The sequence below is a fragment of the Sabethes cyaneus genome, chromosome 2, assembly GCF_943734655.1.
Source record: "Sabethes cyaneus chromosome 2, idSabCyanKW18_F2, whole genome shotgun sequence".
In the NCBI taxonomy this organism is placed as follows: Eukaryota; Metazoa; Arthropoda; class Insecta; order Diptera; family Culicidae; genus Sabethes; species Sabethes cyaneus.
The window spans coordinates 59,866,518-59,884,669 of NC_071354.1; the positions used below are offsets into that span (position 1 = coordinate 59,866,518).

At 36.5% G+C, this 18,152-nt stretch overlaps 1 protein-coding gene across 2 annotated transcripts; it reads right to left on the reverse strand.

Moving 5' to 3' along the window:
* Window positions 1-1,202: 1,202 nt before the first annotated feature.
* Window positions 1,203-3,486, reverse strand: LOC128737575 (uncharacterized). 2 transcript variants are annotated; one of them, XM_053832248.1, is made up of 3 exons: window positions 3,281-3,486; window positions 2,050-2,259; window positions 1,203-1,991 (listed from the first exon to the last, which is right to left on the reverse strand). In XM_053832248.1, the coding sequence occupies exons 2-3, from the start codon at window positions 2,221-2,223 to the stop codon at window positions 1,602-1,604; spliced, it is 564 nt and encodes a 187-aa protein (XP_053688223.1). In that variant the 5' UTR covers window positions 2,224-2,259; window positions 3,281-3,486; the 3' UTR covers window positions 1,203-1,601. The 2 variants fall into 2 exon arrangements, with proteins under 2 accessions (XP_053688223.1, XP_053688222.1); XM_053832247.1 differs by having other exon boundaries at window positions 2,050-2,264; window positions 3,281-3,483.
* Between the last annotated feature and the right edge of the window lie 14,666 nt (window positions 3,487-18,152).

Consider the following 18,152-nt stretch of genomic DNA (forward strand, 5'->3'; position numbering starts at 1 on the left):
AGGGAAATGTCAAAAATGCTGCTAAGCTACAGTTTACTCCAATCAGACTAAATAAATGTTACAAACAACCAGAGTTATGTAGGGATGATTGTAGGGATCGAGCGGGGTGAACAGAGAAAATATTCTGTTTTGTGAAAAGTGAGAAGCAGCAGCGATAGGGTCGCATACGCTCCGCACCGAGAGAGCGGTACGGAAATGGAGAGAAGGAAGACGAACTCTTGTGATTGATTGTGCCGTGTAATGACGTGTTTTATTAAATCGCAGGTCGCAATTAAGAAAATGTCCGGCTATTCGCAAAATCACCACACTGATGAAGTTCGGTTACCTGGTGATGGACGCCAAACCCTATGTTAAGGTATACTGTAAACAGTTTCATTGGTAAGAATTCTATACGGCAACAGGAAAACAAAAGATGGCAAACATTTTTAAGTATATGAAACTACCGAAGTTCTAAAAATATCAAGTTTGGCCGGTTGAAGCAACACGATTGTTCCGCGTTGTTTTGGCCGGATTTGGCATCGGAACAAAGGTCATGGATTGGTATGTCGTCAGTAACGAAAAGCATTAGGACATCATCAACAGAACCCGAAGGAGATAGAAAATACTGTTGATTACTAGAATCGCTAAAATACGTTTCTGAAATCAAGAAAAGGCCAAACGAGAAAGTAAATAGTTTCTCAGAAGACACTCTGTCCTTTTTAAGTAGGGTAACCAACTTAATTTGGACCCCATCAGCAGTGGACACTTTCATTTGATTTTGTTGTAAGTATCTAAACTATGCACAGCTGCTAATGAAATCCGCAATAGGTTGATAATCCTACTATATATCTATCCGTACATATACAATCTGCATCCTAAACTTATTTGACGGCTGAGGCTTGAAGAGTAATGTATACTCAAAATAATCCACACGTCCTTTCCACGTGAAAAATCGCGTAGATTTCTCTACAGGGAGTTACGTGATTTTCAGCTGATTGTTATTGGAAAAAATAATAACATCCACCTGATTTTCACGTTAACTCATTAGTATGCGTGCGAACTATCTGAAATTCACGTAAATAGTATAGGAAAAGCTAGATGGAAAATATTCACATAACTTGTCCTGTAATTTCGACGGAAAATTATTTTGAGTGTATACTAGCACAAACGGCAGAGTACGCAGTTTATTAATTTCAGCAGAAACAATTATTTGAATAATTTGCGTTTCCTCTCTATAAAACATTTATTTATTTAAATAATTTACTCACTACAGAAATTAAACTGTCCGTGCCTGCTTCGGAACTGAAGATCTGCCACCGCTAAAATTAAAAACTAGTTTCAAACTGCGCTAAGCAAGGTAACTAGTGGCAATATTTGTCTATGTCCCGTGTACAAATATTTACTTTTTCGCTAGTGTAAAAATGCTACTAAACTGCATTATTTTGACTTATTGTTATACAATAGTAAAAATCCTTATGCTTAAAAGCATAAATTCCACACAAGCTTAACGCTATCAGTGTCGGTCATTTATCGTGTTAAAATCACGTATTGTAAAATCGACAATGCGAGTTGTCGAACTGTTCTGTGTGTATGTATAATAGACATTTAGTGTTCGATGCACACTATTCTTGCACCTTCAATTTTTGGATACGACTAGACACGAATTCCATTTCATGCGAAGGCTGTGACCCGTCCACCGACCTTGCAGCCTGTGCCAAATTTTCTAACGATTTTGATTTCACCAAAGTATTGCGCTTTTCCGGCATGCTTGCCATCTGTTGTTGGTGCTGTTGATTTGAAGTGTCCATCTGCGAAAATGATGGATCACAGGTCTCCATCATGAGGCTGCAGTTTAGGCTAGGCCGGACGGCGTCGGTGGCAGGAATGGTTTCCAAATTCATCAGGCTCGATGTGTCGGAGTTTTCGCTTTTAGTCCGTGAGCGCTGCGGCACGAAATACGGTCGCATCCGAACATGCGGCAGTGAAACGCGAATCCTGCGAGGGCAGCAAATCTGTAAGATGAACCATTTTTATTTGTAATATCTTGTCACATTAAACACTTTCACTTACTTGTGATATATAGCGAGTGTTGAGTTGCATTTGGAGCTTATTATAATTGCTCGCCATAAGGCTGTCGGTGTATTCGGTTGTGCTTTTGAAGTGAATGTTCTGTTGTATAGGCATTGGAATACCCTTATGTTTTTGCACTTGTTCGTCGTTCTTCTGATCGGTTTCTGTCAGCATTTTAAGAGTGAGTTGACCTTGACAAGGAAAAAAATTCTGCACTGAAAAGAAAACCATAATAAACCGTGCCATTTTACTGAGAATACTTATTTTATTTTAATTTATTTAAATTTACTGTGATTCTGGTACAATATGTTTTCAGCAAGTTTTCAGATATCTTTATTACCTTTCTCGTAAATTTGAGTAGAACAAGTTTTAGCCAAACAGTAATCTTTTTAGCTAAAAAATACTATCATCAAGTTTAGCTTAAAAATATATCATCTTATTACACCACATAACTTCTGCTCACGACCAAGACTTCGTTTGTCGGTAGGTTCCCAACCCATAGTTGATTCGAAAGGTATTTCGTTTTCTCATTTTCGCACACCCAAACCGGCGGCATAAAATAGCTTCTGGCTTCAGTTTTGTGTGCGCAAACAAAACATTGGCACAGTATATAAGCATACAAAACATATGGCACAGAAGTACAAGGTACAACATATTACACATTAGAACGAGAAGCTAATCAGTAGGTAAAACAGATTAATAATTATAATTATTGTAAATGCTAAAAAAGGGTGCTTTCTGGTGGCATTATTGCTCTAATTAGGTTTTATGTTGTGATTATCAATGTTATTCATTGTGCAGGGTGTTTGTTTAACATGGTTATTTCTCAGGAAAATCGATATAGATAATTTTGTTAAGGTTCAAGAAACCTATATAGATAATTCTGTTGTGAATAAATGCATTTTCTGAAAAATATGTTAGGCGACGGCCGCTGTGATAATGGTTTTGCGCATTAACTATATTAATAGTTTGACATAAAATGAAGTGATTCATTGCCACCGATCACAGACTACAGGAAAAGGCTGATATTTTACAGCCAGAGTTCACAGTATTGGGTATCGTTACCGAAAATTGTGAAGCTCTAAATTGTACACCAAAAAGTAAACAAGAGAAATAGGAAATTGAATTATTTGCATTGTTTCTATTAAAATGTAAAAAAATAACATGTAGCACGAAGTAGCATGATTTGTGTTGGGTAAATAGTTATTATTTACAAAAATTATGAAAGTACCTGATTGGGATGCAAAACCTTTTTTATTGACCTAGTATGCTAAATTCCGATCAATACAGAACCAAACAAAACTCGGATATGCGACGTATTCTACATCGTCGCTTGCACAGCACAACACGTATACACCAGAGCCAAATTTTTTTATCAAGTATATTTATTTTATACTGCTATCGAATGAACTGCACAAACGGTATCAGTTTTGTTTTTACCTAAGACTTTTATTTACAGTACGGGCATCTCCTCCGTTACACGGTGTAAACCACACTGAACTGACACCAAAGATGCCATATATTTTATTTTAAACTATGCAACTGCTCGAAATCCAATACCCGCACCGCCCGGGAGCTTAAAAGCCGATAAGTTCTTGCCGTCCCCGCTTGACAAATATTTTTACAAAAATACAGTCACACTTGAAGGTCGTTTGCGTACAGTAAAAAATTTAAAACCCAAGAGAGTGCAGATTATCTACAATAATTCATCAAAATCTATGCATAGAGATTTTAATAATCTACTTATCTGGCATCCCTGAACTTGGCGTTACGGCTTACACACTCGTGGAAGGTGATAGCAAAAGGAGTAAAATTTAACTCACTTTCAGGAAGAGATAAACCATAGATACAGAACAGAAGTTGAACTTCAAACGATATGTGATGATCTAATAGTGATAACAGAAATTGCTTGATTCTATCTCTCTTTGTGAAGGTTTTCGCATGGAAAGAAATAATAGCAAGGAGGAGAACGCTGGTTTGATGCTTGCTGCTGTGATTTCTGAGGCAAAAACATACCCTATTGACAGGCAACCATGTTTTTATCGCCAACATCTCAGTGTGTGCACAAATGAAATAACATTTTTCATCGGTACGTTTCACTCGATAGCCAACAGCGTGATTTGGGTTCGCTGTCAAATTTTGAACCCAGGAATACTTACGCGAGATGCCAATAGGGTGCAAAAATAGTACCTACCACATTACCACAAGATTGTAATAGAAAGTCCACATTGGGTCGTATTGGCTCATATACAACTTATGGCTGTGAATTTTAAAGTAGTATAGATGATTGTAATGTAACATTTAGTTATTTATTAATAGTATACCACATGATTTCGTATCTCGCAACTGTGAACCGTCGCAACCAAGATAAAAAAAATCAAATTGTTTGCTGGGAAGTCAGCAAAATAGATTCACTATCTGATAGGAAGACAGATAGCAGAGGCACTAGCGTGCTCAAACATAAACAGAAGTAGGGTCAATTGACCTTTCAGAAGAATGTTTTGGCCTGGAAAACCAAGAAATCCTTGGATGGCGAAGCTATTATTACTTATCACCAGCCGATTAGGTTGAAAAGCCCAAACTTTCGGATAAAATTGGATTTATAAACAAAGTTGAAATTAAACCAGAATTTAGACTAAGAAATGTGTTATAAATTGATGTTGCAATTAGACTTGATATAGGGCGTTAAATTAGGCTTCTTTTAGGACTGGACTTTGGACTTCAAGTTTTATTTTAAATTGAACTAGAATCTGGACATCAAATCAGATTTGAAATTGAATTTCAATTTGGAGTAAGTTAGACTGGAAGATTTATTTGAAATCACACATGAAATCGGATTTAAAAGAGAATTTAAAGTTTTTACTTGAATTTGGAATTGAATTAGACTCGCAATTTAGACCTGAAATTTGATTTGAAATAAAAGTTACATTTGAAATTACATTTAAGATTAGACTTGAAGTTAGAATTGAAATTTTACTAGAAATCGGATTGGGAACCAAATTAAAACAAAACTTAAGTAAATAAGACCTGAAATTGGGCCTGATATCGGACATATATTTGGACTTGAATTTAGACGTGTACACAAAATTAGTGAACAATGAAGTGTTACTATAGAGCGATAGGCATATTTTATTTTTGGAATGTCTGTCAGTGTGAGTTCGAAAACAGACACTGAGGTCAGGTAGCCTGAAAGTCGTAGGCGAAATACGTATCTGTCAAGAATAAATATACATTAGAATTAAATTGGATAAGTTTTCTTTTTATTTAATTACAGGTTTTGTATTCTAGTAAGGCGCTCCAAAAACTTCAGTCATATTTTATTTTACTCTCTCACACGTTTGACCACTCTGTTTATTTGTCTCTTTTAGGACCGTTTTCTAATTTTTTGTTCTGTTATCTTTTCTGTAATGTTTTCTTGGTTTCTGCTCTAACTTTTCTGTTTTTTCCTTCCGTTTTCCGTTTTTTCTTCGCTTTTTTACTATTTCTGTTCCGTGTTTTTAGTTTCAGTCTTCCGTTTCTTTCATTCTCTGTCCTCTTTTGTTTAATTTACAGTCCAGTTCATCCAAACTTCTTGCTTTTTACTCCTTTTTTGAAACTTTCTTTCTAGTTTTGCGTCTTTGCTCTTTCATTTTTCCTTATTTCGTTTTCACTTTTCGCCTTTTTCTAACCTTCCTGTTTCGCGTTTTTCGTCTTCCTCTGTTTCGTTCCTCCTCTAGATGCTCCAGTTTTTTTCCTTTTTTGTTACGCTTATTCTGCCTATGTCTTCCTCTTTCCATTTGCTTTCCAGTTTTGGTTTTCTATATCTCGTTTTTATTTTTTGTCTCCTTTTTCTCTTTTTTACCTTTTTCTTAGGTTCGTTTTTCCTGTGCTTTTTCCTTTTTTCTGTCCCGTTTTCCCATGAAAACAGTCCCCTTTCTCATCTTTCTCCTTTGACCTCTTATTCCTATTTTATTCGTTTTCTTTATCGATTTTTGTTTTTCTCCCTTTCGTTATTCTTCTCTTACCTTTTTCTTTCTCTCTCTTTCTGTTCCGGTTTCTGTTTCTTGTCTCGTTTTCTCTCTTTTCTTTAGCTTTTCCGCAACTTTTTTGTCACGTTTTTTTTCTTTTTCTGTGCCTTTTTTCCTTGTCTTCTCTCTTGTCTCGTGTTCCCACCTTTTCTTTTTCCATTTTTCTGCCCGCTGCACTATGGACCAGAAATTAAAATTTCGGGAAAAAAATATTTGCGGTTAAACAGCATGTCTCAGCTCAATGTGGTCTTCGGCAACTTTTTGAATAAAGGATTGATGCATATTTTGAAGGGGTCGTCCAATATTTAAGCGTTACTTAAAAAACAATTTAGGTAACAACTTTTTAAGTAAACTTTTTTTCACCTTTTTGGTCTCAAAATATTAAAAATAAACCAATTTCAAGTAATTTTTCTGAAGATATGAAACTTCTACCTTTTACCCATTTTCAGCAATAGACCTTTGTTTATAAACGACCCCTCAAATCACATGTCTTCTTGTAACATGTTTATTTCAACAGACAGCTCAATGTGTTGTTCTAGAAAATATTTTGCACATAAAAGAGGAATATTTTTGCTAAAGACTATTTTGCTTTATATGCATTAATTAATAAGATATAACTGATTTTAGAGGAAAAACCGTCTGATGAAAAATCCGAATATCTTAGCCATCTGCAAGTATCTGCAATTAGTTTGCATACCAATTTGTAGGGAATTACTAAAGCTATCTACCCAAATGTGTATTTCAGAGAATACCTGGGAATACCATGGCTGGGAATACCTGGGAATAGTGAGGATTTTTTTTCATACATTTTATAACTTAATAAATATGCGTCCTAGCGTCAAACAGTTTTCACTGAAAATATGTATTTCAACATACTAAATAACTTTGTAGAACATTTGAAAGCAATAAAATAATCGTGTGCAAAGTTATTGAGTGTAATTGATTTTTAAGTGCTCTTTTTTAACACATCATTATATTTCGTAACCGGTAAGAGATAGACAGTTACTTTATTCAGCAAAGTTGCGTATTTTAGTATTTTCTGCAACTTTTGGAGAAAAAAAACTTTTTTTTTAATTATTTAAGAAAACAAAAGTTTGTATCACTCTAATAGGTGAATTCATGGTCATCCTAATAGTGCAGGAAGATGCGCTATATTTTATAATTTTACTTCTCCAAAGACACCACCTTTGAAAAAATACACATTTTTCATCAAACGGTTTTTAGCCTAAAAGCAGTTATATCTTATTAATTAAGGCAGAAAAAGCAAAACAGTCTTCAGCAAAAATATTGCTCTTTTATGTGCAAAATGTTGTCTAGAACATCACATTGAGCTGTCTGTTGAAATAAACATATTACAAGAAGAAAAGTGATTTGAGGGGTCGTTTATAAACAAAGGTCTATTGCTGAAAATGGGTAAAAGGTAGAAGTTTGATATCTTCAGAAAAAATACTTGAAATTGGTTTATCTTTAATATTTTGAAACCAAAAAAGTGAAAAAAAATTACTCAAAAAGTTATTACTTAAATTGTTGTTAAAGGAACACGTAAATATTGGACGACCCCTTCAATAGATGCATCACTTTTTCATTCAAAAAGTTGCCGAAGACTACATTGAGCTGAGACACGCCGTTTAACCGCAAATATATTTGTCCCGAAATTTCAATTTCTGGCCCATAGTGCGCTGTTTCCTCTTTCATTTGTTTTCCTGTCCCGTTTTTGGCCCATTTCAGTTCCGATTTTTCTGTTTTCTGTTTCGTTTTCCGTCCGTATTTACACAATTTCAGAGCCGTTTGTTCTCTTTTTGTATGTCGGGTTTTTTACTGTCCCGTCCTGTTTTCTATTTTTTTAGTTTATGTCTGTTTCGCTTTTCCTATTATTCTAATATCTGTATTAGAAGCCAGCTCGTTATTTGCTTTTACCACCTGGCTACATTGTTATACTGAAACAAGAACCATGGTATCTCGTACCGTTACACCAAAAGTAACGTATAGTTATTTTGACTAGAACACTGCTTAGGCTAAAAAGAAATCTTTTCTGCAAAAGTTCACTGGTGCAACCTCTTAATTTTATCCTCTAATATAGTAACAATTGTCATGATCCTGGTTTCAGAGTATATCATAAATATCTTAAGTAGATAAATCATCTCGCTCAAACCGTCATCTATTATGTTGTGCTTGTCTTCCTTTTCTGACGCATCCAGTTTTTCGCTTTCTTCCGTTTTCATTTTTTCCTTTTGTTTTCCTCTTTTTATTCTCGTTTCTCAATTTACCTGCTTCCGTATTTCCTCCTTTCCTTTCGTTCCTTTTCTGTCCGGTTTTTTTCCTTTTTTGTGCCATTTTTTCTCCTTTTCTGTCCAGTTTGGTATTTTTGATCGTTTTTCTTTCTTTTCTTGTTTTTCATCTGTTTTCTCTCTTTTTTTGTCCAGTCTCGACTTTTTTGGCTTGTTTTCCGTTTTTTCTTTAGTTTGCTTCTTTTACATCTTTTTCGACTTTTAAGTTCTGCTTTCGCTCCCATTGTGTCACGATTTTTCTTTTTTATGCCAATTACTTCTTGTTCTTTTTCGCGATTTTCCTCTTTTTCTATCCTGTTTGTACAGTTTTTGTCCTGTTTTCCTTCGTGCTCTTGTTCTCGTTTTTTTTCTCCAGGAGCAGCAATGGATGGACTACCGTTAGATCCCTTAGTGCGTAGAATTGAATTGGTTTCTGTTCTACCAATGTTCAAAACAAACATGGTAGATGTGTTCTATGATTTATCTAGCGAAAAAAATCATGAAAAATTAAAGCAACACTGAACACTATTCTAGTATACTTTCAACAACCGTTTATGGTGTATAATAGCTTAACAGGCACTTATTTTCTAAATATAAGCTATGTAACTGCTGAGTAAACTCTAAATTTTGAAAAAGACCTGTTTATCAGCCTTTGAGAGAGAGCTGGTTTGAAGAACTTAAAGTAGTTTAAACATCGCTTGTTCAACCACTTACTTTATGCAGCTTTGATCGCCTTAAAACAGCAGTAAGCAGGAATTGCTCTTGCATTTCAGCTACCGTTGTTCCTTGGGAAATGGTGAAAATTAAATATTGTTTTATTTATCATTTCCGATTTAGCTGAAACTTTGCACAGATCTTCCCTTTTAAAACGGATGTCATTTTACGATAGCAGTTCTTTATATCAGTTCTCGATTGCTCTTCGTTAAGAGGCTGTTGTGACGGAATCTAACGACAATCCTCCAGATGGCAAACTATAGAAGTCAATTTGATTATATATCATTATTCTTGATTCTTGCTTTAATACCAATCGCTTGTGTATCTTTTATAAACTCATATCAATTGTCATCATTATTCTTTTATCTTTTTCATGTATTCTTTAGGCAACTTGCATATGGTATAAAGAAAGGAAGAAATTGCTAGCTAAGTAGTTATAATAAATCGATCAAACCGTACGCATCAGCTGTTTTATTCGATCTGAACCACGCGCACTTCCGCTTGTTCATGTTCATTATCGCTATAGGACCTCGCCACATCGGAGGCCTTCTACGAAGATCCACAAATCGATTTTAGCTATCTATTTCCGACTCATCTAAAATTTTGTAGAGTCGTTACTTTTTGATCAACATGTCATTATAGGACATCAGTACCGTAAGCGCCCAATTCTGCGCACTGAATATTTTCATTCTGACCTGTTTAGATTCTCTAAACTAAATGTACGCATATTTTCCTAGATATGCTAATTAAAATAAAAATATGCAGGAATTTAGAACTCTTGACTGTAATGTGGAGTGCCTAGAATTAAGTTGGTTTCTGTTCTACCAATGTTCAAAACAAACATGGTAAATGCGTTTTATGACTGATGAAAAATTGATGAAAAATTAAAACAATACTGAACACTATTCTAGTACACTCTCAACAACCGTTTATGGTGTATAATAGCTTAACAGGCACTTATTTTCTGAGTATAAGCTATGTAACTGCTGAGTAAACTCTAAATTTTGAAAAAGACCTTTAAGATTAAATTTTGGTCGATGGAAAAATTATCGATAACTAATTGCAGCTTTCGTTTTGATGTGATTACTCGAACGTTTAGAGGCCGTCGTATTTGTCCAAATTGTTTACATTTTTTCAAAAGGTTTATTAGTGGCTTAACCATTTCTAAAAACCACACGAAATTTGACGATATCCAAAATAATAATTCAGTTGCTTGTCAGCTACCACAATCATCTTGCACGATGAGGAAAAATTGCCGTGGATAGAGACGCATACGTAATTGAGAATTTACTTGCCAGCATCAGGCCACGACGTTGAGGCTTGTCAGAGTTTCAAATGCCATCATGTATGTACGTACACATAGCAAGATCTAGGGACTCGTGACGGGAATGATGCAATTTTCGTAAAATAGCTAAACTGACATTGGTACTACTAATGCAAAAAGGAAACGAAACGTGCGAAAAAGAAAGAAATACCCTGGAGAGCTCTTCCCTAATCAAACTTCATTTGTCTCTACCTGCCAACCCGAAAACTGAGAACGGTAATAAGTTCCATATACTAAATTATTTATCCGAAAGAGTTCTGCTTCCGAAGGGGACGCTTCGTACATTTTATCGAGCGTCTGCATAAGCCGGAAATACAGACTGCGTCTCCATCGAGTGAATCTATAAAGATGGTACTTTCGTACCGTGCTCTCAGGCTAGCTTTTCTTGGTGAGCGGTTTTCCCCGTTGGGGTTACTGCAAAATCCACTAGGACATTCGACACGCGTCGGTTTACCGGTTGACGGTTCGGTTGGTGTCGAATCCAGCCCGGCCCGTGGTGAAGAAAGTGAAAGTTTCAGTAAGATTGTGACCCTTTTTACACCTCGTAAAATGCAGTATATGTATTCTTCTTTAGCACCATCGCATCGTGCTGCGGTGTGTCACACATATGATGTGGATATGGCGCGCGGAGTGTGAACTTTTGCCACGGATTTTATCCGCTATTGTGGTGTTTGTTGCGGAAGTGCACAGTGAGAGCGAAGTGATGGTCAAAAATATTATTTTTGACTATGATGATCCGAATATCTCTTTACTGAATGTTTCAAGAAATTTACTATCGTTTTAGTTTTTAGATGGTATACTCTGGTAAATTTTATCCCAATATTTTAAATCATCTGCCACATTGTTAGGATAATATTCTAACAGTAAAACCCAAAAGTATGGCACTTTGCGCGCATTCTAATGATTATTTATGAAAATGTTATTTTCCTGCTCATACAAAGATCTTATTTCTTCTCCTGTCGTATATGCACTTCAGGTACAGAGTCAGTTGTATATATGTGTTAAAGTGCGAAAAGATTTTCTTGATCCCCATTACTGGTGAGTAGAAAACATAATAAAAGAAAACAGTTGAAATGGGGGGAATTTAACTGCGGTATCAACTGGGTATAAGAATCGGAATGTTGAGCCATGCTTTCTAGACCTATTCCAGGCAATATGGCCCATTTGCTGCTTCGTATGGGATATTTACGAAATGAAAATATTTGAAAATACGCTTCATTGATTTTAGAGTTTGTTTTCTTTTACTTTTTAAACATTCACGAAAAATGTCTGTACTTAGAGAATGTTGTTCCAAAGTTCAACTTAATTTCTTTTTTAAGAAAGTTTACTTTGACAACGTTGTTAAACATCTTGTTAGATGTACATTTTCCAACATAATTTTAAATTCAGGTATAATTTTCACTGAAACAATGAATCACCTAACGCAGTTTGAAAATTCTTTTAGTTATAACGACTTCTCGGTTGGCATAAGGCCAATGTCGAACAACTTTCAATGTGTAGGGAGGGTGCATAAAATTTGCGGTTGAACAACTTGCAATATTTTACAAGCCGGAAGTTTGCCCTTGTACGAGCAGGCAAAAAAGTGGGAGGGGATATTTTCTTATAGCCACTCGAATAGCTGAACCTTTACACCGTACTAATCTTGTCCTGCTGTCGTGACGGTATTACCGGCAATGTCAAGTGTTGTGATGTTGAAAGTTCGTCACATGCTGTAACCGGAAAATCGCTTTCTCTTATACTACCTACTTATTTATTCGCCAGCGTTATTAGCTATGTCTGATGCATGTCTGATAGCCAGTTCATTCTTGTACTTGTACACACAGTATACGCATATTGTTTCAGGGGCCTGAATAGGTTTACTTATCCTATCGTTGGATGAAATCGAGAGTGAAATAGTAAGAGACAGGCATGTCTCTACGCTAGCATTTACGTTAAGGTCGAGTACGTATTCATAGAGTCCATGCGGTATGAGTTTCCTCACTTTGCCTCAACGAGCAGCCGGGGAAGATTCGAATAACACGACCGTGCCACGCAGATCCTATGTCGGCATAATGACTATACGTTCTGGATCCTTAGGCAAGAAACAGGCCACCCGACAACCGATTCAGTCTGGTGTAAAAATTTGTTGGTCGTCGACGCAAATGATGGAGAAGAGTTAAAAAAGTAGCTTTCTTTTGGCTTATAACCAGTCAAATCGCCAACCCCCTAGAATTTTAAATCCGACAGCTTCTGGTTTATGCATATTTATACGGTATGCCATCTTGGTTGCAGGATGTACTGTGTTGCGTATGTAATATATATTCATATGGCGTTGCTTTCGCCAACGGCGGCTTTTCGGCTCTATCGAGACTTGCAACTTCAATATTCCACGTTGTAATTGTATCAAAACAGGAAGGAATTCCAATAGCTAGAGACGTGTAATCACAATTTATTTTGGACACAACACTAATAAACTAGAGCAACGGCAGTTTGAGCGTTTTGTATAGGATGTAACATAGTATCACAGGGTGACAGATATAAAGTGTTTTCAATATTATTTGTGCTTCATTTTTGGTCTTAAAATTTGCAGGACATACGTAAAAAATCTGCTGAAACATCATTGCTCAATATGGATTTTGTTTTCGTTATTGTGAAAATGAAAAATGTCTCAACCTGCAGCAACAATTTTTTCACGAATTTTAAGGATTTTCACATAAATGACCATAATTTCTTTATTTTTCTAAAATCAAATATTTTGCAGTTTTTTCTGTATAGACAATAGAAATACCTTTCCAATGATGTATAACACTCATAATCAAAAAATTCTGTAAACAAAGACAAAGACTTTTTACGGTTTTGAACCTCTCCTTGTCAATGACCACTCTATTTGCCCCTTTTAGAAATACCCTCTTGTCATTCAGCCACGTGTACAACTGCTATCATTCCAAATGCAAGAGAAACGTACCACTTATCCCACTTGAACGTTCCTCCCCCTTGTAAGATTCCCCTTTTGGCAAACCTCTGCACTGATTTCTTTATGACGAAAAACATGCCTGGCAAGTTTGATGAAAAACCATTCAGGCGTTCAGGAGTTATGGTGGAACATGCTCACGTTCCTTCATCCCCCTGTTGGCTCCTGTCCAGTCAGCTTCTGTCACGTAACCAATTATGCATCTGTTTACTATCTCAAGATCCCTATAACGGAAACGAATCAAAACATTTTTTCATATCACTCCACAGTCCCCATCCATAAACCCCGCCTCCTCTTCTTGTCTCCCAGTTACTGCAATCGGTCTAAAAGCAAGAGAAACAAAACACATTTTACTTACTTGAATCTCCTCACTTTGTCTACCCCGCTGCGCTGATTCTTTTATGTCAAAGATCCACGTTCTTCTTCGGCCCCTCAACCAATCCCCCCCCCTCCGCCGCATGTTGGTTCCTTTCCAGTCAGCTGTCTTTTCTATCACGTAGCCAACAATTATACATCTCGGCAACAACTTTTCAAGAGGGCCAATCTGCAAAATGTAAGCAAACCGAGTGAGGGTTATTTTTTGCTGGACTAGCATAGGGACAGAAACACTCACTCAGTTTTTTACATTTTGCAGATTGGCCTTTTTGAAAAGTTGGTGCCGATCTGTTCCCTATAACGGAATGGAAATGTAACGGAAAATCCCAACAACGGAATAGAAACAAAGCCTTTTTCACATATCCCTAAGCTGATTTAAGGTGAGGTGCCGATGAGAATAAGGCCACTGAACAGTATCACCCGGGCCCGAAATCTTCGAAACGTTTAAGCAAGCTTCAGCTGTAGTTAGTGACTGTTTCAAGTGACGACAACTGAAAGTCAGGCACGATTTGTCGATTTAGACTAGCTTAATTATAAAACGCATTACATTGTAGGAAATGTTACCTAAATTCAATTCATTTACTTTCAAAGTTACTGGCCTTCTACTGAATATTTGATAGAAAAATACAAATGAAACTTTTTCGTTTTTTCGTCATGATGAAGTGAAACCGACGCTGACTGAAGCCAGTTTTAAAGCGAAACGGTGCTGCTTCAGTTGAAGCCGAAGCTTCATTGCTTCCTTGTTGAGTGATGATCTGTAATTGAAGATGACGTTGTCGGGCCCTTGGTGTCAAGCATCAATTCCAACGTTGACGTTTTCTTTTTTTATACTAGGAGGACAAAGTTTATAGCTATCTTGCAAAAAAATTGGTTACCTTTGGTAATTCAAACAATTTTTATTCAAGCGCACCTTATCTTCTTCAAGAATACAATAAGTGTAGATGAACTTATCGCGCTCTTGGAAAAATATTCTTTGTCAAGCTGTCAAGCCACAAGTCTTCGCATTGCCACAAATTGAACTGCGCTGTAGGATAAATTGTAAATCTCAGACGACAGACGGTTTAAACACTTCCGATTTAACTTTTTCATGGGATGTTCATGGTTATATAAACCTCTAACGAGTTTATCTTGCGGCCACGCACGGCACTCCGCGATATAACTATAGCAGGCTTCTTAACCACACTTTACGGCCGAAAACGTACCCGTGTGGGCACTTCGTAGCATAGCAGAACAGCGGAGACACATCCGATCGCTTCGACTAACCGAACAAAAAGCCCCGACTCCTTCCGATAGGCTAGCAACGCCCTCTTAGGCAGGACTCCCCAGCGTTACGCATCTCTTCTGATCTCGGTCGGCCCGTGTGTTACAGCCATTGACAACCGCGGCGTCTCGATCGGGAATTTTATCTTAAAAAGAAAGGGGAAGGGGTCTCAATTCACCATAGAAAAAAAACCTGCCTCGCAAAACTCTCACATAGCAAATTTGGCTTCATTTGCTTAATTAGTTCTTGAGTAGAAATTTGTGTTTCATTTGTGTCGTAGCCCCCACTTGTAGAAAGGGCAGGTGTTTCAAACCATCATAGAAAAAAATCCTACCTCCTAAAACCCTCACATGCCAAATTTGGTTCAATTTGCTTGATTAGTTCTCGAGTTATGCAGAAAATTGTGTTTCATTTGTATGAGAGTCCCCTCTTCCAGAGGGGAGAGGGATCTTGAACCACTATAAAAATCTTTCCCGGCCTCAAACCCCTGCATACAAATTTTCGCGCCAATCGGTTCAGTAGTTTCCGAGTCTATAAGGCACATACATACAGACACGCTGGTCCCCCAGATCGTTGTTATAAAAAAAAGCTCTATGAAATCGGACCTCACCAGTCGATTCGTGAGGTTGTACTGCATCTCTGGTGAAATTTTCAAAATCCTCCTACGGTGGAAATTTGAGTTTGCCCTTTTTAGTGCCGTAAGTATCTTGTAAGAATCATAAGTGTTGTATCTCGTATTTCCGTTATCAAAATTATGTAAAAACGACGAAACACTCATAACAAACCTAGAACGTGGTTCACCAGTTCATGAAATAACCTGTAGAAAGTGCTCTACACATTTCAGATACAACATTACATGAACTTTACAGTTTCTGGTAACTCTAGTTTGAAAGTTTAAAGGGCGTAAGTGCAATTTATTGAATATCTAATATGTTAAACGTATAAATTTGACTACCATTAATGTTAGTCAGTCATATAGTCATATCATATCCTGAATTGTTCCAGTAAGAGGCCAATTTAAATTATACTTCACTTTGATAGTCAAATCTAACCGTTACATCAATCATCCAGTTTTATTTATTGGGAGATTAGCCCAAAATTAAGCCCGATCTGAAGGAAACACCGCGTTTGTAGTTAGCACCGCGTTCTTAGGAGCTGCTTCAATGACCCTCGCGTACTAATTTTTCGCGCCATTGTTAGCGAAATACTACGAAATACTACTACTCCGTGGATACTTTTTTCTCTTAGTCAATTTAAAATAATTCGGTCTATCTAATCTTATTCTAATCTCATACTAACGCACCCAATTTTAGTTAATTTAAAATAAACCGGTTTAAGAAACAGTCTAATGAAAATTTGTACTGTATTGCATGTGTTCTTTAAGAAAAGAATCATAAAACTATCTACGCTTGTGGTGGTTTTATTAATGTTTTAATCGACTCTTGGAAGTCACTATAAATCTATATCTATAAAAATTACAAATTTAAGAGGACTTTTAGAAATATTCTTTAAAGCTTTCTTGAGTGTGGGCCTCTCAAGTTCTGTAAGAGTTTCTTTTAACTGCTTTATCGCACGTATGTAGAACTACAAGTTTTCCTCAAACCCCTGCATACAAATTTTCGCGATAATCGGTTCAGTAGTTTCCGAGTCTATAAGGCAGAAGCAAGTGCTGAAAGTTACTTGGGGTATGAACTAGAATCGGGGAAGAGAGGATGAAAAAAGATTTTTAGTTGCGAGCAGCCAAAGGCAACAATGACCATAAAGCAACATTATAAAATGATTCTGTTGCATGACAATGCTCGGCCTCGAGTCACAAAAGTAGTTTTGTTTGTTTGTTTGTGTATTACAGACTTTACAACATTCGGAATACACGTGTTTGTTGGAAAGTTGTTCACAACCTTTAGTTTACAATTCTCGGATAATTTTTCAAATAGACCTATGTCACAATGAGAGATTCTCTTCGTGTCTCCGCTCTGCCGTTTTTTACAGCGATACTAATGCATTTTAACACGTCAGCTTTGCATGAATCGGTTGCCGGAGTCACTAGAGTAGTTATAGCTAATTTTCTCGAAAATTTTCTTTTCTATGCATTTATGTAGCCGTGAAAAGCGAAAGAGAGGAGACACGAAGAGAATCTCTCATTGTCACATAGGTCTATTTAAAAAATTACCCGAGAATTGTTTGTATAATCCCGTCATCTTCTAGTAATTTATTAGTTTTTCCTTGCTTTCGTCGTCGGTTTTAAGCGCTTGTTGAAGGTTTTCGAATTTATTTCGTACTTTTGTGTCACGTTCTTATACTTTCTACAGTACAGTACAATAAGTTGAACATCGATCTTCGTTCCATAGGTTGCAGAAGTTGGCGGCAAGTAGTGAAAAAGTGTTTAAACAGTACTCCTTCTGGTTGTTCCGACGGATGCAGTACCGCTTTTACTAGTAACCGGTTCACTGCTTTAGAACAGATCGAAAGTTGGTTCGAAACTTTGATCACCTATAAAGATGAAATATTTTTTTCGCAATTTAGAAATTGGTCTGACAGATGGCTATATGTAATAGTGTGATATTTCAATATTTTGATTGATCTGTTGATTTATTCTGATTTTGAAATAAATGAGTTTTTGACCTTACAAAACGGACCGAATGAAATTGTTCTACAATATGACATTATTGTTCCACATCTGTGTGAAACTGTGAAACATTCTTCCAAACATTTGGCGATTCGTGATTTCTAAATTCTTGCTTCTAACAAAATCACACGATAAACCCCAGAATTGGTCTGCTTGATATTTGAGTCACAATCTTCATTCAGCCGAGACGTGCCAACACAGTTTACAAATAATCAGATGCTTCATTTGATGTTTAAGGTTGTTACAGGTCACGTAACTAGAACTTGTTGTTCGGATGCAATAAGTCAATCTTAGTGTTAAGCACGACACTGTCACTTTATCTTTACTTAATCACTATTTTGAATAAATAGACAGCACATTCTAATAAATAATTTATACATTTATATTATCTTCCGTCTTTACATATGTAGATTGTTCCGGGAGATTTCACTTTGACCACTTCTTTGCACGGTGGAATCTGTTTGGCTCTGCTTCGTTTAGTTGGTTTGGTAAGCAGCACTGTTAGGAGTGTTTTTGTGATTTTTCTGGTTAGGTTTGCGAATCGCTGGAACGGACTGAACACGCTTTTCATTCTGGTTA